Source organism: Ursus arctos, unplaced genomic scaffold, assembly GCF_023065955.2.
Source record: "Ursus arctos isolate Adak ecotype North America unplaced genomic scaffold, UrsArc2.0 scaffold_20, whole genome shotgun sequence".
NCBI classification, from domain to species: domain Eukaryota; kingdom Metazoa; phylum Chordata; class Mammalia; order Carnivora; family Ursidae; genus Ursus; species Ursus arctos.
Genome location: NW_026622875.1, coordinates 46,655,404 through 46,675,832, shown reverse-complemented (window position 1 = coordinate 46,675,832; position 20,429 = coordinate 46,655,404). Strand labels below are relative to the sequence as shown.

Sequence of the window (20,429 nt, the reverse complement as noted above, 5' to 3'; positions counted from 1 at the left end):
GCTTAACCGAATGAGCCATCCAGGTGCCCTTAAAAATCGTTTTTAATAATACAATTAAAACCTGGGAAACCACTGCCCCAGAGGGAACTAACTTGACTACAGACAGTGACCTGCCCTCATCCCATGCCTCTGGCTTCTGCCCAGGCAGCTACCATCTTGAATGCTGTGCCTATCATTTCCCCTGCTCTCCCTTTTAACACTTTGAACTCTTTCAAAGTATTTTTGTTACATTTGTTTTAAGTCTATTAAACAGGTATTATGTATATTTTTTTATGGGACTTAGAAATGTTGGACATATTCAAATGGCAGTAAGGAGGTAGAGATTCGAAGGTGGTGATGAAGGGGTGTGAGGAAGGAATCCAAGATGTCTCCCACATTTCAGTCCTAGATGACTGAGTAGTTGGTAGTACCATTCAGTTAGAGAGATGCAGGAGAGAAGACACTGGTGGGAAGATGATGGACTCAGTTCTCAACAAAGCAATCATTTAAGCTAACATTCAATGAGTGCCTACTATGTTCTGGGCACTCTTTTCGTAGAGTGTGAAGTGGTCTACGTGAATGATCACACTTAAGCTTCATAAGAACCCCACAAAGTAGGTACTATTATTAGTAGTACCATTTTGAAGATGGAAAAACTGAGGGATGGACAGGTTTAGTAGGTTCTGAGTCTCTCAGCATGATGGATCACACCTTTCTGCTACAAACCTAGCTATACCGGATAAAATACTTTTATTTTAAAAGTTTTTAAAAAATATTAAATATTTACAAATAAAATATTGATATAAAACTAAATATTCATAAATAAAATATTTTAAAAGTAACAAAAATAAGGGAAATCCTTAGGTGATAGAAGTTGAGAAAACTGAAAGCCAGAGTGGACACATTAGATGTTTATGGATAAAGCAAGTCCCACTGAAAAGAAGTGCTTGTTAAAAAAAAAAAAACATAAGCCACACAAAGAAGAACAATTGTAAGGCACACATGTGGAAGAATATGGAGACACAATACATAGGTGAATTGGTATCCCCTAAATAATAAAGAAAAATCTGAAAGACATTATCAGTTCTTTCAAACAGTGAAGGAAAAAATAAAGAAGAGAAGCCATGATGAATGAAGGGAGTACTATGAAAACACCTGAGGTTAAGCCACCCACCTAGGGTGACATAGCTATAAGTGGTAGGCTCAGGCTCCCCACACTTATGCCCTTCCTCCTAGCCTACAGGTACTGACGTCGATGTGAAGAGTCTGTTGGGCCTCCCAGAGCAGTAGCAAAGGTGGGTCTGGGGAATGGTAGGGAATGCCTGGTTTCATCTTATTTCTCTCCCACCACACTCTGGTCCACAGAGCTCCAGAACTGGGCGTGTCCTCCCAACATGGCCTCCACCGCCTCCCCTGTGCCGTCCACCACCGAGGTTGCCGGTTCCGAGAACAGCAGTTCCTTCTACGACTATGAATACTACCTGGACCAGGTGGCCTTCATGCTCTGCAGGAAGGACGAGGTGCTGGCCTTTGGCAGGATCTTCCTGCCAATCTTCTACAGCCTCATCTTCATGCTGGGTTTGGGCGGGAACCTCCTTCTTCTAGTGGTCTTGCTTCGGTACGTACCTCACAGGCGGATGACTGAGGTCTATCTGCTGAACCTGGCCATCTCCAACCTCCTGTTTGTGGTGACGCTGCCTTTCTGGGGCATTTCCGTGGCCTGGCATTGGGTGTTTGGGAGTTTCTTGTGCAAGATGGTGAGCACCCTCTATACCATCAACTTCTACAGTGGCATCTTCTTCATTAGCTGCATGAGCCTGGACAAGTACCTGGAGATCGTCCACGCTCAGCCCCACCACGGGCGGAGAACCCGGGCCAAAAGCCTGCTCCTGGCTGCCCTGGTATGGGCTGTGGCCGTGGCTGTCTCTGTCCCCGACATGGTCTTTGTGCAGACACATGAAAACCCCCCAGGTGTGTGGAACTGCTACCCAGATTTTGGAGGTCATGCGACCATCTGGAAGCTCTTCCTCCGCTTCCAGCAGAACCTCCTGGGGTTTCTCCTTCCACTCCTTGTCATGACCTTCTTCTACTCCCGCATTGGCTGCGTGCTGGTCAGGCTGAGGCCCCCGGGCCAGGGCCGGGCTCTAAGGATAGTCATAGCCCTGGTGGTGGCCTTCTTCGTGCTGTGGTTCCCGTATAACCTCACCTTGTTTCTGCACTCGATGCTGGACCTGCAAGTCTTTGGGGAATGCAAGGTTACCAAACACCTGGATTATGCACTCCAGGTGACAGAGAGCATCGCCTTCCTTCACTGCTGCTTCACCCCCATTCTCTATGCTTTCTCCAGCCGCCACTTCCGCCAGTACCTGAAGGCTTTCCTCGTCACCGTGCTCAGGCGGCACCAGGCATCCGGCCCTGCACAGGCCCCGCTGTCCAGCTGCTCTGAGAGCAGCAGGCTCACTGCCCAAGAAGAAATGACAGGCATGAATGACCTCGGGGAGAGGCAGGCCGAGAGCTCCCCCGACAAGAGTGAGATGGGGGGAAATTAAGCCCAAGTGGCCATACCACAGTCTGGGGAGAGTGGATGGGACCTAGCTCAGTTGGGCATCCCCCCAGAGTCCTCTCTCCCAAGGCCTCAGGGACCATGTTGCCACACCCTGTGGTCAGTTCTCAGTGCCCCACGATCAGCGACATTTGCTTACTCCTGCCTCCTTCCTCCACTTTCTCCACTGCCTTCCAGGAAACCAGACTCTCGTGCATGAATTGCTAGAGTAGCTTCCCAACTGACCTCTGTGCTTCTTGTTCTCATGCTCTCCTGTCATCTAATCTGCACCCACCAGCCAGAACGATCACCTCACCTTCAGCCATCACTCCCATCTTCCTCAGAGTAGCCCAAGGCTTGCCACCCACCAGTCGGCTCCCTTCCCTGGGGCTCAGCTGGGAAATACTGCTGCCATGTTGTTTAATGTCACAGCGTTGATGGTGGCTCCAAGGGTCTGGCAAGCAGGAGGGGCTGGGAAGTGCCCCACGTGGGGCAGTTCCGTGGAACGTGAGAGCTAGCAGGTGGGAGGTAGACTGCACACATGTTCCCAACAGTCCAGGAGGATCACCCTTCCTCTGCTTCCCATGCCCCCTCCCTGGAGCCTTCGGGGTCGGGGGGGGGGGTCCCCGGGATCTGCACAATTAATTCCAAAGTCTTTGTCCAGCTTTGAGGCTGGAGCTTTCACAAGTAGAATCTCATACACAAGTTTACCCTTATACTCCTTCATTACTTTTCATTTCCTGGGCACTGGGCACCCCTTGTTTCTTGCACGTTCCCACCTCCGTGTTTTGTGCTTGCCCACTCTCTTGTGTAACAGGGGTTATTTTTCTCCCAGCTGTCCTCTCATCCTTGTTCTGTAATGGAATTCTGCTTGCTCTGGGAAACCACCCGTGGTTCACTCTGCCCTGTGCTTTGGGTAGAGTTCGGGTAGAACATAGGACTTGGGCCAATTACAGCCTTACCTTTCCCTGGCACGGTGATTCATTTAGGACAGGCACAGGACCCAGGGAGAGCTTGTGAAATGCGGCAAGTAGAAGAGTCTAGAACAGAGGCATGAGACTGAAGCCAAGAGGATGTGCCCTGTGGGGGTGCTCCTTCATCAACTGGAATTTCAGAGGGTGAGGCGATAACGCAGTGAGGGAGCAGACCCCAAGGGCAGTGTGGAAGCCACAGAAGCCTGGCATGGCTAAATAAAGCTCATCCCCGCTCTGGACTTGACAGTTACACGAACCAATCTATCCCTTCACATGGTGATGTTTTGTTACTTGCAATTTAAGGATTCCTGGCTGATAGGCCCTGCCTGGGTGCTTCCCTCTTCATGTCTCTGATGGTTAGCATCTGCCCTGGCCACTGAAGACCTTTCCCCAGGGAGCCCCTGGCCCACAGGGACATCTCCCTTTCCTGAACTTCTAAAGCATTCACGGCTTTTCCCCACCTACCAGAACCACCTGGTACAACCTGCCCACATCCTGCAGTGTCTGTCCTGAAAAACAAAGCACGGAGCCTGGCAGACGGCAGTGCATGGAAGGAAACTTACAGGTGGATAGAATAGAGGACAAGAGAACACAGGGCTATGTATATGCAAGCTCCAGGAGACCGGGGACTTTGCCATGTGTTAAACTGATATTCCCTGTGCTTAAGGCAGTGCTCAGAATATAGTGGAGGCTCATTAAGTATTTTTTATTTTCAATGAATGACTGGATGGATAGAAGTGGAGCAGGTAGTCAGCATTCTGCCATTCTTTCTTCTCTTCCCCTGAGCTTTGGATGCTCTCGTTATAGCCCACGTGTCATGAGCGTCCCTGGATGTTGCCAGAGTTGACTGTGCTGATTTTTCTCTTGTTGTTTTTCCCCTCCGCCATCTAACTCAGCTCTTGTGCCTTTACTTCTCTGCCCCAAGGCCCCAGAGTCCCACTGTCATGAAGGACTCTGAGCTCCCTTGGTGCCCTAGTCGATGAAGCTCTGGATCTGAAGGTGGTGATTTGTTTGAGGCTGTGGGGGATGGCGTTCTATTTTAGAGCTCCTGAAATCTGCCCCACAGGGAACCCACAGAGCAGCCTGACTGTACTAACAGGGTCTGGGGACCCAGAGTCTCTGACTTTGTATCCATGTTGCACGGATGGAATGGGACAAGGTATGCCAGCCGAGCAACATCTGGCAGGGCTTGTCCCCAGCACTGGTGCGTGTGTGTGTGTGTGTGTGTGTGTGTGTGTGTGTGTGTGAGTTGCCGTGTGGGCTGTGCATAGTACACATGGCTGTGTATGTAGGTCCGACATGAACATGTCACTGTGTCCACATGGGTCTGTGTCTGTGCCCACGGGTCTTCTGTGTGTTCCCGTGTGTCTTTCTCTAGCAGTGTACATGTGGGTATGTGCTCTCTGCAAATAGCAGGTGTATAAGAAGGGCCCTGAAGCCTGTGCCCAAGGGGGAGGAGAAGAGCTGGCCACAGGTGACCCATTGATCCCTCTCACTGACCTCATTGCCATCGACTGTAGCTGACAGTATTGAGGGCTCTGACTACAGCACAGAAGGTACCAGCCAGGGAGTGAATTGGAGGTGGGCTCTCAGAGCCCGGGCCGGGACAGAGCCCCCTCCATCCAGACCTTACTCCCCAGCCTGGACGTTGGTTCTTTGTGCTACTCTCCATCTGCCCAAAGGCCTGGCTCCCTGGCTGCACTGCTCAGACATTTCTAGGAAAGTTCCCAGGATTCTCTTGGTCCTCAGGTTCTGAGGCAAGATGGACTTTTCCCCTGGCTGACTCAGGGAGAAGGACAGCCATGGCTCTGCCTGGGAGCAGGGCTGCTCACCCTCTACTCTCTGAAGGTTTGAGGGTTTACAGCTGTTTCTACCTATTGAAAAAAAACCCAAACCAAACCAAGCCAAAACAAAAACCTCTTCTCTTTCCCAGGTGCCTGCAATTCTGCCACTGGCCTGTCATCCCTGATCTTGCTTTGTTAGAAGCTATCCTCAGAGAATACACATAGTGGGCTTTTCTTTGAGGGAGAAGAAACCTGGTGCAGAAATGAGAATTTGGGGGTCAGGACTGCTGTGTCAGAACAGGTAGCAACTCGATGTATCCTTGGGGGTTTCAGTCTTCCTACTATCTCAAGGCCCCTGGTAGGGAAGGAAGGGTAGCCCTTGTAGAGAGTGTGTCCAGCCACCACGCGCAGGGCATAGGACTACAGGTGCCACGGGCCCCTCCCTTGCCCGCAGGTGGGCATTGGCCTCTCTGTGCACACTCTTATCCTGGGTGCTCACTGCTTCCTGGAAGGCCTGTTGTTATGGTGAGTATCCATGACTATGGGATGGTGTACTTGTATTCATGAACCTCGACCTGACCCACTGATGGTTCCCTTGGTCCCAGGCATACCCTCAAACGTGAAGCTCCTGGGAGAGCTACACGAAGTCTCTCTCAGTTGAGACCTCTTGGTCTTGACTCAGTGCACTTGGGCCCACAGGTCAGGCCCCTGGTCCAGATTTTTCTGGGTGTGGGGAAAATGAGGGGCTGCAGCGCCTAGGTCTGGGCAGGGCCCAGGAGTGTCTGAAACCCTACATCTTTGCCCAGATCCCAATACCTGCTCTGGCACAGGGCCTGGCTGTGTGGAGAGGCTCGTTGGTAAGCTCTCCATGGTGGCTCCCAGCTTCTCAGTCCCTTTCACCCTCTCCTGTGCTCCCCATGCGACTTTTCTTGTGCTCTTGGCCCCTTGCGAAATAGGATGGGGTATTCTGGCTTCTCTGAGCCAGTCAGAGCTCCGTCAGGCTCCCGACAGACATCATCATTTTGGGGCAGCTAGACCCAGAGAAAGGCACACTCTGGCCCAGCGTCATATAGCTAATGGGGGCAGACTCCTGCCTCCAGTCCCAGCCCCACCTGCGTTACTCTAACAGCCTGTCATTCTGGCAAAACTCCGGACAGAACAGCCAACCTCAAAAAAACGGAAGAGGCCAGCCATAGATGTGGGACAGATGAATAAGAGAGAAGCCCCGCTGGGCATCCTTGCAGGGGGTCTACGCTGCCAGGCCCCCTTTTTCCAGGACCCCATGGCAGCTCCCACAGCCTCTGCCCTTCCTGTCCCGGGAAGCTCGGCTCTGGCAGCAACACACTCTCACCCCCTCACAGCCCTGGGAAACATGCCTGGCAATGGGATTGTTTCCATTTTGTACATCAGAAAGCTGAGTGAGGCCAGGGACAGGAAGGAAATGATTTGAGGACATGAAGTAAAGTAGCCGAGATGGAGTCAATTTTCTATCATTTAATCTCCATTTAGGAAATTGGGGGTCAGAGATGAAGTCATAAGTCATAAGATACCAAGCCCTATGAGCTCCAGTCTGGGGGAGGGGGCAGGAGGAGGAGAGCAGGACACAGAAAGCCATGACACATAACAGATGTGCTATGATGCAAACCATGCCAGGGGAGCCTCAGGGGATGGAGTTCGTTTCTGGCCAGGGGATGAAAGAGGGGGAGATCTAGGAAGGTTTCCAGGAGTAGCCAGCACTGGGTTTGGCCGTTAAAGCAAGCAACTCTCCTTTACAGACCATTCCATTGGAGGAAGTTGGCAATGTTGAATTGCACTGGATTGAAAATTTGGGGACCGACTGTGGCAAAATTTAAATGTTAGGTGCGTGTGGAAGGATGGGGAGCCAGAGAAGTGAGAATGAAAATCAGAGGTGAAAGGTTTGGAGAAAGGTCAGGGTGAATGGAGGGCCAGGCAGGCCTGGTGTGGAGAGATGAAAAGTGCTGAGGTATGTGGACGGCTGCGGGGGTGGGGAAAAGAGGACGGTTTCAGAGACACCTCAGGGCCTTGAACTGACAGAACTGGGGCATGACTGTGGGTGAGAGTGGGGGAGGTGAGGGTGTCTCTTCTGTATCTGTCTTAGGGGGATACGGTGGGTGGTGGTGTCCTGACCAGAGAGAGACAGGGAAATCCGGAGAAGGGGGTGGTGCAGGGCAGAAGTGGGGGACAGATGCTGAGTTCTGCGTGAGCCAAACTGAGTCAGAGGGCTGTGGGACCTGGATGGGGAGGGGGAAGGGGAGGGTCTGGAAGTAGGAGAGGGCTCTGAGTTCAGCAATGGTTGTGGAAACCAGAGGAGGGACGGAGATCACCCTGGGGTGGGGGTGTGGAGGGGAGACAATGGCACTGAGAAGGGACGTTGAATAACTCCTACATGAAAAGCAGCATGTCTCCAGACCTGCTCTATCCAGTTCTGGAGCCCCTAGCCACACAAGGCTGTTGAGCACTTAGAATGTGGCTGGGCTGAAATGAGCCATACTGCAAGGGGGAAAAGTACATGCCAGATTTTGAAGGCAACGCAAGAAAAAGAAATGTAAAATTATTTCACTAATATTCTTATACTGATGACATACTGAAATGCTAATATTTTGGATATATTGGGCTAAGTTAAATATATTATAAACATGAACTTCACCTGTTTCTTTTTGCTTTTTTAAAAATGTGTCAACTAGGAAATGAAAAATTACACACGTGGCTTGCCTTGTCTTGCTCTGGACGAACGTGAAGTCCACAGGCTGTGGACTAAGCATTGAGGACAATAATAAAGTGAAGGGGGAGGCTGGAGGGTAACTTGCAGGACTTGCAGGACACTGTGTTACTCACGATAGCCCGTTTCCGTACTGCAGGACTTGTCAAGGTACGCGCATTATTTGCCAAACGAAGTTTTTCCCCAGATACTTCCCCTTCCTCTGGACTTTGTATGGGGGGGGGTTCTGCAGAACCTACTCTAAGTGATGGTGTTTTCAAGAGAGCTGGAGAAGCCTCTCAAGTAGCTAGAGAAAAGCCAGAGAGCAAGGAAGGCGGCCAGGACAGAGGTAGGAGATCTCACAGAACCAGAGGGAAGGGTGGGGCTTCAGAGGGGCTGGAGGAGGTGGAGAGCCCAAGGGGGGGTCTTGAGGCCAGGCTCACGGCCATCTTGGCAGAGCTCAGTTAGTAGGTCGCAGGCGGTAACGGAAGCGCACCTCATGGCTGGGCTGGGTGGTGCCAAAGCCCCAGCGGTGGGGGTCCACGGGTGGCACAGGTGTGGCGGGGTCTACCAGCTCCAGGTCAAAGTGTGTGACCATGAGCAGGACGAAGAGCTTCATCTCACTGATGGCCAGAAACCTCCCAGGGCAGATGGAGACACCTGAGCCCCACGGCATGGTGTAGTGGTGGATCTTCTTGCCGGCCTTGTAGAAGTCCACTTTCCGGCTACCATTGGGGTTGAGGAAGCGATCATACTTGAAGGCCGTGGGTTCCGGGTGGATGTCAGGATCCATGTGCACTGAAAGATAGGGAAAGAGGGCCACAATGTCTCTGCTTCGGAGCAGGTACTCCTGTCCATTGGCCATCTTCAGGACATGGTCGCTGTGTACCACTCGGAGGAGGGTGGGCGCAGCCCCCAGCCGCAGCGTCTCCTCCATCACACTGTCCAGCACCGGAGTGCGGTGCAGCGCGCTGATGTCAAAGTCAAAGGACTGCCTGGCCTTCAGCCTCGCCTCTGCCAGGACTTGGGTGGCCTCCTCCCTCACAGCCCGCATGGCTTCTGGGTGCTTGAGCAGGAACAAGAGGGCCCAGAAAGAGGCCGGGCCCGTGTTCCCCTGGGAGGCCCAGAGCATCATGAAGTTGAACTTGTCCTGCATGGCTGGGTCTACTCCCTGCTCCCTCAGATAGTGAAGCATGTAGGATATCCAGTTGCTGATGCCATTCTTTTCCAAGTTGTGCCGCACAGAGAGTGTCTTATGGAAGAGACTCTGGAGCCGGCCCACTTCTAGCCACTCCCGGGGCCCCAGCAGGGAGTACACAAACCTGGGGAACAAGCGGTCAAACTTGCGGAACTGGGCAAATAACTCCTCTGCCTGCCGCAGGTCTTGCCCCTGGTCCTTTGTGTAGCCGAATAAGCTCAGGTAGCCAGCCTTGAACAAGACGTTGTAGCAGAAGTGGAAGAGGCCATCTTCATGCCAGCGGCTAGAATCCAGACTCTGGCCCGTGGGCCCCAGCAGAACCAGGGCCAGGCTGTCCAGCATGGTTTTGTTGAGATCCTGCAAGCCATCCCCCATGAGGTACTTGGTGCTGGCAGAGTGTATCATCCGGTAGTCTCCTTGCACCGACTGGTATCCAAATACCTTTAGCACCAGTTTTTCTGCATACTCCACGAAGTCTAGTTTTCTCTGTGCATCCTTGAGGATGGGGCCAAACGAGAGGGGGTCCATGACAAAGGTAAAGTACTGGCCCCCTAGCTGCACTGTGAACACATCTCCATGCTTGGCCCGCATGTGCTTCAGGAATTCAAACATATTCTTCCGGAAAGCCACAGCATGGCCCAGCCAGGGTATGGAGCCCTTATCCAGAGGGGGCTCCTGGGGCCTGCGTTGCCGGAGCAGCCCCAGCAGACACAGGCACCCCATGGTGACCACCAGCAGGGCTCCCAGCACCAGACCCCAGAGGACCATGGCTGTGCTCTTCCAGGTTGAGCTCTAGACACAGTGTTCTCTGGGTGCCAGAGAGCTTTTGAGAGGCTGTGACAATTTGGGGATGAAAAGGTGTGTCCACCTGGACCTTGCCCCGTGGCTGTAAGTTATATTAAATGACCCTGGCGAGACAGTACCTGGGAGCAAAATGCTCTCTTATATTTAGCACTTGCTGCAACCTGGTGGGAGGAGGGGGTGGGACCAGAAGGAAGCCCAGAAAGAAACCTCTAGCTATCGTCACAGTCCCCTTACCAGCTTTAGGCTTTGCTCTGATCTTTTCAGACTCAGCTCCAGCATGATATCTACAAAGCTTTCTTTGATTCCACCCCCCCATGATTTACTGACCATTCACACCTTTATCTTCTCATGCATTCATTCATTAATTAATCTGTTAGCTCATTCAGCAGAAATGCACCAAGCACTTATTAAGTTTCATATCTCTTCCTTCTTCATCTTTAAACGACCCATAGAACCTTCCAGACTGGCAACTCTTCAAGCAGAGCTTCAGACTTCAGTCCCTGAACCTGGGACCTGGGGCCCTACTGCTGGCCCAGTTGGCTTGCACACTTCTCTAGCAAGGGCAGATTGGGAATCTTGCACATATGAAATGTTGGACACGATAAGGACTTCAAACCAATTGCTTTATTTCATGATGAGGATATAGGTTCAGAGTGTAGTGGGGACTTTCTCTTACAGCTGTCCTGGCTTTGGTGAGATGAGCTGACCATTTACTGGGGACCTTCTGTGACGTGTCAGGCCAGGTCCCTGCCAGTAGGCCCAAGAAGGAGAGAGCTGTGCCACTGGCCATTATTGCAATAATGTGATGTTCAGATTCAATTCAACCAGATAACCCCCAGGTTACTCTTTAACTTCCTAAGTGACCCACAAACAGGGACTTTGTTTCCTCAGATTTCCACATGGCCTCTAGAGTGAATTCCCTTTGCCTTGTGCAGCTCCCCTTTGTGGGGAGTTGGAAATGTCCACACTCGGCCTCCAGGAAGTCTTCTCTGATTGCTTAGGGCAACCACAGCAAGTACTCCGAATCATCAACTCTCCTCCACCTTAGAATCTACAGTCAGAAATTGTGGGCCAACTTCCATGAGCTGAACTTTGCTCCCTAGCTTTTAATGGATCGCAGCGTCACTGTATATTCATTCTCACCTCTATTTACCCATTCCCTCCTTCCTTGGAACAGACCCATCTATCCATTCAGCAGATATTTACTGGGTACTTACCGACGGAACTTCTGCTATGACCAATCTCGAATCAGAGGGATAGGGTCCCTGCCCTCTTGGAGTGTATGGCCTAAGGAAGGGGAAACTATATTAACTCACTGCCTAAAGAAGTATAAAATTACAATTGTGTTAAGGGTTGCAAGAGGAGCAGAGCGGGAAGTGGGGTGGGGAGTCAGGAAAGCCACACTGATGAGGTGGTAATTAAGTGGAGGCCTGGAGGAAGACAAAGCCAGGTCCGTGTGTGGGAGTGTGTGTGTGTGTGTGGTGGGGCTCGACATGGAGATCGGGGAGCGTGCGGAATGTGCTGCTCAATGTATGTGGCCGGCCATTCCAAGGAACGGGTGCATATCCATTCCGGCGCCATGTGGCTGGAGGGCTCAGAGAAGGGGGAAACGTTTTCAGCACAACGTGGGCTGGGCCAGCGCAGGGCGAATTCTAGCTTTGACCAGCGCGCTGCACAGAACTCGTCTCAGTCCGTCTGGAGCCACTGAGGGGGCGGCCTGATGCAGGGGCAGTCCTTACTAAGGCTCTTACGCGCGCGGGGAGGGGGGGGGGAGCGAGCTTGCCCCGGGGAAATCGGCCTATGCGGCTGCCCGGCCCATCCTCCCGAGTGGCCAGCGACCCAGAGCGAGCCCCGGGAGCTCCGCGGCACACCTCAACCTTCCTAAGTGGGCCGCAGCTCCGCAGAAGGGTGGCACAGAGCTACAAAGGGAAACTGAGAGGTTCGGAAGGACCAACGACACGCAGAGCTGGCCTCCGAGCGTGCTAGAGGGGGCGCAGGCTCGCGGGCCGGAAAGGCGGTGACGCACTTCCGGCCCTGCAGCCTCCGCGACGGTGTCGCTAGGCCGGTGCTGTGGGCAGTCCGCCGTCCGGAGGCGCCGTCTGTCCGTCGGTCGGTTAGGCTTCGCACCGTGGCATTGTGTGTCTGTCCGTTCCTCTGCGGAGCAGTCGATTTAAGGGCGTAGGGCTGGCGGAGGACCTGGCGCCAGAGGGCTGCCTGCTGTACTGCTACCGCCACTCTTCAACGAGCGCGCCGAGCGTAGCCAACACTCCGGACCATACTCCTGAGAGTTCTCACCTCCTAAGTCTGGCGGGAGCATGGTTTCGGCTGTCCTTGAACAGTTGTTTGTGCTCCTTTTCTGCACACCTCATTTGCACATTCCATGGTGAGCAGGGGGTGGTGGGCCATGGTTTGAGTCCTGGTGTCTTCTCATTACATATATGGTCCAGAATCTTGAGCAATTGTGCACCGATTGGAGGGTTCCATTTACCTGCTGTGGTTTCTGTATTGGGGTTCTCCTTTGAGGGTTCTCTAGTCCAGATGTACTGGCTATCCCCTGCATTTTGTTTGCCATTTGTTCCAATTACGGATGATATTGATTGCTCCCTTAGTGCCTGCCACTTCCTGCCCACGTCCTCACCCCCAGAAGTCAACAACGGTACTGTCGAAATGGAGGTGCAGGAGAGAAATTGTTTCACTCTGCCTTTAGATCAAATAATAGTTTCATTTAACTTAGGGCTGGACTTATTTATGGCTTCCTTTCCTTCCTAGCTTTCAAGGTTCCTTATTTTTCCTTTCCTTCCTAGTTTTTCAGGGTTCTGCCTCCATGGCAGCTGGGTTCTTGACAGCCTAGCCCCAGGTTAATTACTTTACTCCTAGTCTGCATCACATATACCAGGTGACAGTGAAGTCAGTATACAACTTAAAGGGCAAACCTGGGTTTTTGCTTCAACTTTGTCACCAACTCATGACATGACCCAGGACATTTCAGTTTACCTCTCTGGGACTTATTATTCTGCTATGTCAGACAGGAAGCTGAACTTGAGGTACTTGCCAGCATTGAGATGCCATTATAAAGGTATTGGGCTGAGGCTTAGATATCAGCGCGTATAGTGGGAGAGGATGGAGGAAAGGGGGGAATTGGATTGATTGACCTTGAGCACCTATCCTGTTCATGGCTTTGTGCTGGTCATCCCCATTGTCACTGTAATCATCACTATTCTATTTTGAGAATTTACCATGAGCCAAGTATACCAACTGCATTACATGTATTAAGCAATCTAATTCTCATATCAATCTGTGGGGCATCCCCAAGACCACCCTCACATTCAGAGATTCCCTAGAAGAACTAATGGGACTCAGCATATAGTTGTACTCATGGCTAAGATTTATTACACTGGTGTATTAAGGATATATAGCCAGATCATAAGGGATAAAGACACACACATGGAGTCTGAAAGAATCCACGTGCAAGCTTCCTAATGCTTTCTTCTTCAAAGAAGAAAGCACAAGAGAAATTAGAAAACAACTCGTGATGGATGAAAATTAAAACCAACATTCCAAAATTTATGGTATATAGTGAAAGCAGTGTCCAGAGGTAAAATTATAGCTGTAAATGCTTACATTAAAAAAGAATTATCTCAAATCAATAATCTAAGTTTATACCTTAAGGAATTAGAAAAGAAGATCAAGCCAAACCCAAAGACAGCAGAAGGAAGAAAAGTGTAAAGATTAGAGCTGAGGCAAATGAAATAGAGAATAGAAAAACAGAAAATCAGTGAAACCAAAATTGGTTATTTGAAAAGTTCAAAATTGACAAAAGTTGAGCTGCACATTGACTAAGAAAAAAAGGAGAGAAGCTGCAAATAACTGAAGTCATAAATGGGAGTGGAGACATAACTATTGACCTTTATAGAGCTAGAAAGGATTATACGAAAACGCTTTGAATAACTGTATGTCAACACTATGGATAATTATACATAAATAAATTAGACAACCTAGAAGAAATGGACAAATTCCCTGAAATACAAATAACCTAAACTGACTTAAGAAGAAATAGAAAATCTCAACAGATCTATCCCAAGTAAAGAGATTAAATCACTAATTAAAAGCCTCCCAACAAAGAGAAGTCCTAAACCAGATGGTTTCACTGGTGAATTCCACCAAATATTTATTTTTTTAAGTGTATTTTTTTTTTTTTTAGTAATCTCTACACCCAATGTGGGGCTCAAACTCGCAACCCCAAGATCAAGAGTCAATCTGCTATCAGTAGTACCATGATACCAAAGTCAGATAAGAACACCTGCAAGAAAATTTCAGGCCGGTATCCCTTATGAATTTAGATGTAAAAATCCTCGACAAAATATTAGCAAATAAAATCCAACAGCATAGTAAAAAGATAATTTACCATAACCAAGTGGGTGTATATCAGAAATATAAGGGTGATTGAACACAAAATCAATATGATACACTAAGAGAATGAAAGAAAAAACCTACATGATCATCTCAAACAATGCAGAAAATGCATTCGACAAAATTGAACATCTTTTCATAATAAAATCTTTCAGAAAACTAGAAATAGAGGGGAAGTTCCTTAATATGATAAAGGGTATTTATGAAAAACCTGTAGCTAATATCATATTCAATGGTGAAAGACTGAAGAGTTTCCCTTTAAAATCAGAAGGCCTACGACAAGGATACCCACTTTATTGCTGCTGTTCAACAGTGTACTTGAAGTTCTAGCCAGGGCTATTAGATAAGAAACTAAAAGATCCAGATTGGAAAGGGAGAGAGAAAACTATCTCTATTTGCAGATGACATGATCCTATATATAGAAAGTCCCAAAGAATCCACAAGAGAACTATTACCGTTAATAAATTCATCAAAGTTGCAGGGTACAAGATCAACATAAAAATCGGCTGTGTTTCTATACACCAGCAGTGAACAATCCAAGAAGGAAATTAAGAACACAGTTCCATCTACCATAGCATCTAAAAGAATTAAATACGGAGGAAAAAATCTAGCCAAGTTGGTGAAAGACTTGTATATTGAAAATACAAAACATTACTGAAAGAACTTAACATAAACGGAAAGGCATTCCACATTCATGGATGGGGAAGGTATAGCATCGTTGAGAGGTTAATACTACCCAAAGTGATCTATAGTTCCAACACAATCCCTTTCAAAATTCCAACAGGTTTTTTTTTTCACAGTACTGGAAAAGCTGATCCTCAAATTCGTATGGAATTGCAAGGGGCCCCAAATAGCCAAAACAATCTTGAAAAAGAATAAAGTTGGGGGGGTCCACTCCTCCTGACTTTGAAAAACTACAAAACTACAGTAGATAAAACATTATGGTACTAGCATAAGGATAGACGTAGAGACCAATGGAATAGAATAGAGTCCAGAAATAACCCCCACTTATATGGTCGATTGATTTTCAACAGGGATGTCAAGACCAAGGGGGAAAGGAAGCCATTTCAACAAGTTGTGGCGGGGGGCGGGGGTGGGGCGGTGAGGGGGCACTGGGTATCACTTGCAAAAGAATGAAATTACCTTATACCACATACAAAAATTACCTGAAAGTGTATCAAAGACCTAAACAAGATCTAAAACTGTGAAACTCTTAGAAGAAACCATTGAAGAAAATCTTAATGATGTTGAATTTGGCAACAATTTAAAGTATATGACATCGAAATCACAGGCAACAAAAGAAAAATAGGTAAATTGGATTTCATCAAAATTAGCTATACAAACCCCTAACAGGGTAAACCTAAAGAAATTCAGGTCCAGACACAATAATCAAACTTCAAAAAAAATCTAAAGACAAGGAAAAATGTTTTGAAAGTAGCTAGAGAGAAATAGCATATCACCTATAGAGAAACAACTCAAATGACCATGGATTTCTTATCAGAAACCATGAAAGTCATTTGCAGGTGGCACAAATTTTATCAAGTGATGAAAAAAAAAAAAAAGAACTGTCCATTCAGAATTCTATGCCAGTTATAATATCCTTTAGAAATGAAGGTAAAATTGACATGTTCTCAAATGAAGGAAAATTAAGAGGAATTGTCACTTGCACACCTATCCTCAAATGATGGCTAAAGGAAGTTCTACAAACAGAAAAGAAATAGTAAAAGCAGGACTCTTGGAATATCAATATAGCAGGAAGCATACAGAGGCTTGTGTTGAGTAGCAAAGGAAACTGGAGCACATAAATAGGGGTATCAGACCTGGTGAATCCCGGCAAATAGACTGTATGGATTCCCTCACCTTCATATGAAGAAAACTGCTGGGCATGGACTACAGCAGACACCCTTTCAGGCTATAACACTACCATCTTCCACACAGCATATGTGGACCATACTACTCAAGGATTCTTAGATGCCTATGTTACACATTTAGCTTCCCCTAACACACCCAATAAGATAATAGTGCTATTTTTATAGCTTAATGTGCCAACAATGGACAGTGACCTGGGACATTAGCTGGACCTTTCATGACCTGAATCATCCCCCGAGAAGGAGGTGCTATTAAGAGAGAGAGTGAACTCTTAAAAAAAATGAAAAAGATAATTGGACAACCAAGGTTAAGCTGTCAGTGGTGTACAAATTAAGATAATTTGGGCTCCAAATGTAATAATTACCTAAAAGTGTACCTTCCATTTAAGTATAATATCTAATTATGAGGTTCAGGAGTGGGAGAAAGCCCTAACTGGCTGCAGGAAACCCAAACCACATAATTAAACCTTATCACTCTATTTTTTCCCTTGTATGCCTATCCCTGGAAAACTGGACTACTAGAATTTACAAGTAGGAAAAAAGAGCTGGGGGCTGGGAGACTGAAACTTAATGTATCTCCCCACCCCAGCCATGCTTGCTGGCTTTGGGCAATTACGGAGAATGATTATAATCATGAATTATGTGGTGAAAACTCAGCCTACGGTGTGGGTTAGACATGGAGAGGACGAGAAAAAGGTGAGAGACTAGTCATAATTGTCATGTGGCTGTGGAAGAACAGGAACAATCCTGGTTGGTAAGGATTGGACCCTGGGAAGTCAGGGGCAGAGGGAGGGACCATTACCCTCTTAGCTTTTGTCTGTAGGATATCTGAGCAGCAACCAGGTTTCCATCACCACTCTCAGTTTTACAACTAGCCAATAAATAATCTTCATTTAAAAACTCTCAGAATCCTCCCCATGGCCACTGACTCCAGAAAGACACAGTCTCAACAAGAAACAAGAGAATAAGATTAACTTCCTGGACATTGAAATTATTCCCTTTAGCCTCATGCTATTGTTGGACTTCTGGTACATTTTTCACAGACCACTGATTGTTCTAAATTCTCTAGCATGAGTGGTAATGGACAATTGTACCACCCTGGAATTTTTGCTGGCCAGTTTAGGTGGGGTGTGTTTCATTGCCAGTATCTCTTGCCTTACTTGGACTAATGACCTATTTAGCTGGATTGGCTTTGGACGAGGAGCCTTGACTATGGTCCAATCTCCAGTGGGCCTGGTTATACTACTGCGTGTCCCTATCATGGTCACTTTTTGTCTGATGTTGCCTAGAACACATGGAATGTATTTGACCCAAGCCTCTATCAGTACAACTAATTAGAGTATCCAATGACCCATGAGGTGGTTCACGTTCCTGAGAATTTTTATGTGTAAAGAGTTGGGAGGTCTTGTTGTAGGTGAATGGCTCCACCATGGTGTGCTGGCAAGTTTGCACATCGATAGGCCGTGCAAGCAAAACCTTGAACAGCAGCCACTCTGAGTCATGGCAGATCACCTTGTGATCCTTCTAAACATGAAAGGATGAGAGGAGGTTTACAGGCCTTCAAGCCCATCTTCCACTCCCTTCCCTATATCTTGTGGGAGGCGGTCATGAGACAATTTCTCATTGCCTCTCAGATTCTGAAGAGGTATGAGGCTTTCTGGATATAACTGCTGACTGCAACACTGCTTAGCTACAGTCTAAAATGGGCTCCTCACCAAGGATGTTGCAGTCCTTGAGCTCCTTTTGTTTTGGTGTCATTGTTTTTGGTGCGTGGGACAAGGATGTGGGGACTAGCATATTTGGATACTCTTCCTTTTGCTGTTTACATAAGTAATACATTGTATGAAGCTAAAAGTGGCTTATTGTATCTTTGCTGGTCCAGTCACTTAGGACATGGCCTTGATCTTGCCTGCTGCTGTATGCTTAACAGGAAGAACAATGGAAAGAGTAAAAATATATGGGTAAATATGGGTCAGAATAGACTATCCCTCTCCTCTTTAGTTTTTTTTTTTTAAGATTTTATTTATTTATTCGACAGAGATAGAGACAGCCAGAGAGAGAGGGAACACAAGCAGGGGGAGTGGGAGAGGAAGAAGCAGGCTCATAGCAGAGGAGCCTGATGTGGGGCTCGATCCCACAACGCCGGGATCACACCCTGAGCCGAAGGCAGACGCTTAACCGCTGTGCCACCCAGGCGCCCCTCCTCTTTAGTTTTGAACCAAAACCCTGGTCAGAACCATAAGAGACCTTCCTTCTGGTGGACCATGACTTAATAATCAGGCATCTGAGGGCTCCTTGTGTTCTGAGCTAAAACTCCCATAATTATTTTGCATCGAGTGCAGTTTTCTCCATCTTGTCCCTAAGAAGATCCTGGAAGCGCTTGTTGTGTGCTTGTCCTCCTAGTGATCTTTCCCAGGGTAAGACTCACTGCTTCCTTCTCGGTGTTCAGTAGCGTCCATTTATGAGCTTCTCCAGTTCCCTCTTAGAAACAAACAAGCAAACAAATTGGGAAGCTCATTTGAAGTCTCCTTCGTTCTGTGATTTTTCACAGGTATGGTATCCGTAAGCTCTCAGTACCTAGGGATCTAAAAGGAATCTGAGCCTCTGGACTGAAAGTTCTGTGAAGTGGACATCTTCCTACTTTGTTCACCCGAAGAGACTATAACTACAAATGGAAAATGGCCAGACCATGTAGAAAAATAGAACTCTGACCCACAGTCTGCAGCAACAGTCCAGGAAGCCAAACCAATATCTGCAGTAACCAGTCTAGGAAGTCAAAGTACTGTCTGTAGCAACCAGTCCAGGAAGGCAACCCAGTATCTGCAGTAACCAGTCTAGGAAGTCAAACTACTATCTTCAGCAACCAGTCCAGGAAGCCAAAACAAACCCTGTAGCAATCAGCTCCAAGCAGCCAGAATTTGATTAATATCCTCCCCCCAAGCACGCATATAAGATGCCTTGCTTCTAGTTAGCCCCCTCATGCCAACAATCTCCAGTCAGGGCATCCCTGAAGTTTCTCCCCCCACCTTTTTTAAACTACAAAGCTTTCCCACTTCTCTCCCGGACTTAGAGTCTCTGCCAAATGCAAGTGATGGCTTATAGCAAGCTCTGAATAAATAGTCTTTGCTTGTTCTCGTTTTGGTGGTCTTCTTTTATTTCCACAATTTCGTTTAAAGGTTTCACTTCCCGGCATGCTGTGTGATGTTAGGTAAGCCATTTCCTCTCTTTCTCCGACTGAAAAACTGGTTCAACATTTATTCATTCCTTTATTGAACAAGTATTCCTTGGCACCTAAAGAAACCAGGCCGTAAGAGGTGCTAGGCGTTGGGTGGAGATTAGAGGCACAAAGATGATCTGGGCCCTCAGCTGCTCTCTGGGAATGGAGAGCCCAGTAAAGGGATGGAGATCTCTGAGCAGGCGTTGCCAAGAGCAGTTATGTGCTATTTCGTACCAGCATCCATCCGTGCAGTGCCGGGCAGTAGAGGAGAAGGGAGGTCAGTAGGAAGAAGAGGGCTGGAAAAGGATTCCCAGAGGGAGCCTTCTCCCCAACCGCCCGCTCCCCCGCATTCGCACGGCGGCGCCCCGAGGCCACCACTGTCTCTGGGAGAGCCGGCCGTGCTCTCGGCTCGAGGTTTCTTTGCAGGGCACGAAGCGAGGACCACAGAGACGTGGCGCCCTCCGCCGTCCTAGAGAAGCCGGAGTGGCAAGAGTGCAGCGGCCTCCACCGCTCCCGCGCGGAGCTCTGGCTCGCGCCAAGCGTGGGGAGCAGGCGTGGGGCTGGCCCGGCTCGCGGGGCGTGGAGCCTGGGACTTGCACCGCCGGCTCCTGGGCGCAGGTCCGCTGTCTCCGACCCGCCCCGGTCCGAAGCGTCCCTCCCCGATCCCGGGCAGCCCCCGGTCGGCCTGGCGCGCGCTCGCTGCCCGGCAGGGCGGCCCGGGCCATGGCGGCTGCGGCCCTGGCGAGCGGGGCCCCCTTCGGCCCTGCCCTCGAGCTGCTACCGGGACAGCCCGCGCCGGCCCGGGCGCGCCCGGTGAGTGCGGGGCCGGCGCCACGAAGCTGGTTCGGCTCTGCCCTGGGCTCTAGGCCCACACGAGGGGCGGCGGGGGCAGTGAGGCGACCGGGAAATCGGGGTGCAGCCCAGAGTGGAGGGG

The 20,429-nt window shown here is 49.0% G+C and overlaps 4 protein-coding genes and 1 long non-coding RNA gene across 11 annotated transcripts in view; 3 read left to right on the top strand and 2 right to left on the bottom strand.

Moving 5' to 3' along the window:
* Window positions 1–7,946, top strand: part of ACKR2 (atypical chemokine receptor 2) — a 19,957-nt gene extending 12,011 nt beyond the window's left edge. For all 6 annotated transcript variants that reach the window (XM_026496826.4, XM_026496825.4, XM_044383328.3 and 3 more), the window contains one exon: window positions 1,345–7,946. In XM_026496826.4, coding sequence (XP_026352611.2) covers window positions 1,374–2,528 — 1,155 coding nt within the window. In that variant the 5' untranslated portion in view covers window positions 1,345–1,373 and the 3' untranslated portion in view covers window positions 2,529–7,946. The remainder of the gene's footprint in view (window positions 1–1,344) is intronic.
* Window positions 1–19,721, bottom strand: part of LOC130544425 (uncharacterized) — a 20,811-nt gene extending 1,090 nt beyond the window's left edge. The window contains exons 1-2 of the long non-coding RNA XR_008960696.1: window positions 11,872–19,721; window positions 11,218–11,287 (exon numbers count right to left, since the gene is read on the bottom strand). This is a non-coding gene — a long non-coding RNA (uncharacterized LOC130544425). The remainder of the gene's footprint in view (window positions 1–11,217; window positions 11,288–11,871) is intronic.
* Window positions 6,759–11,873, bottom strand: LOC113253657 (5-beta-cholestane-3-alpha,7-alpha-diol 12-alpha-hydroxylase). Its single transcript, XM_057316112.1, has one exon. The coding sequence runs from the start codon at window positions 9,962–9,964 to the stop codon at window positions 8,459–8,461; it is 1,506 nt and encodes a 501-aa protein (XP_057172095.1). The 5' UTR covers window positions 9,965–11,873; the 3' UTR covers window positions 6,759–8,458.
* The window catches only part of GASK1A (golgi associated kinase 1A), a 121,099-nt gene continuing 109,005 nt past the window's right edge, over window positions 8,336–20,429 (top strand). The window contains exon 1 of the mRNA XM_044383326.3: window positions 8,336–8,347. The gene's annotated coding sequence lies outside the window, so the exon portion shown is untranslated. The remainder of the gene's footprint in view (window positions 8,348–20,429) is intronic.
* ZNF662 (zinc finger protein 662) overlaps window positions 19,503–20,429 on the top strand; it is a 7,838-nt gene continuing 6,911 nt past the window's right edge. For both annotated transcript variants that reach the window (XM_057316111.1, XM_057316110.1), the window contains exon 1: window positions 19,503–20,308. In XM_057316111.1, coding sequence (XP_057172094.1) covers window positions 20,219–20,308 — 90 coding nt within the window. In that variant the 5' untranslated portion in view covers window positions 19,503–20,218. The remainder of the gene's footprint in view (window positions 20,309–20,429) is intronic.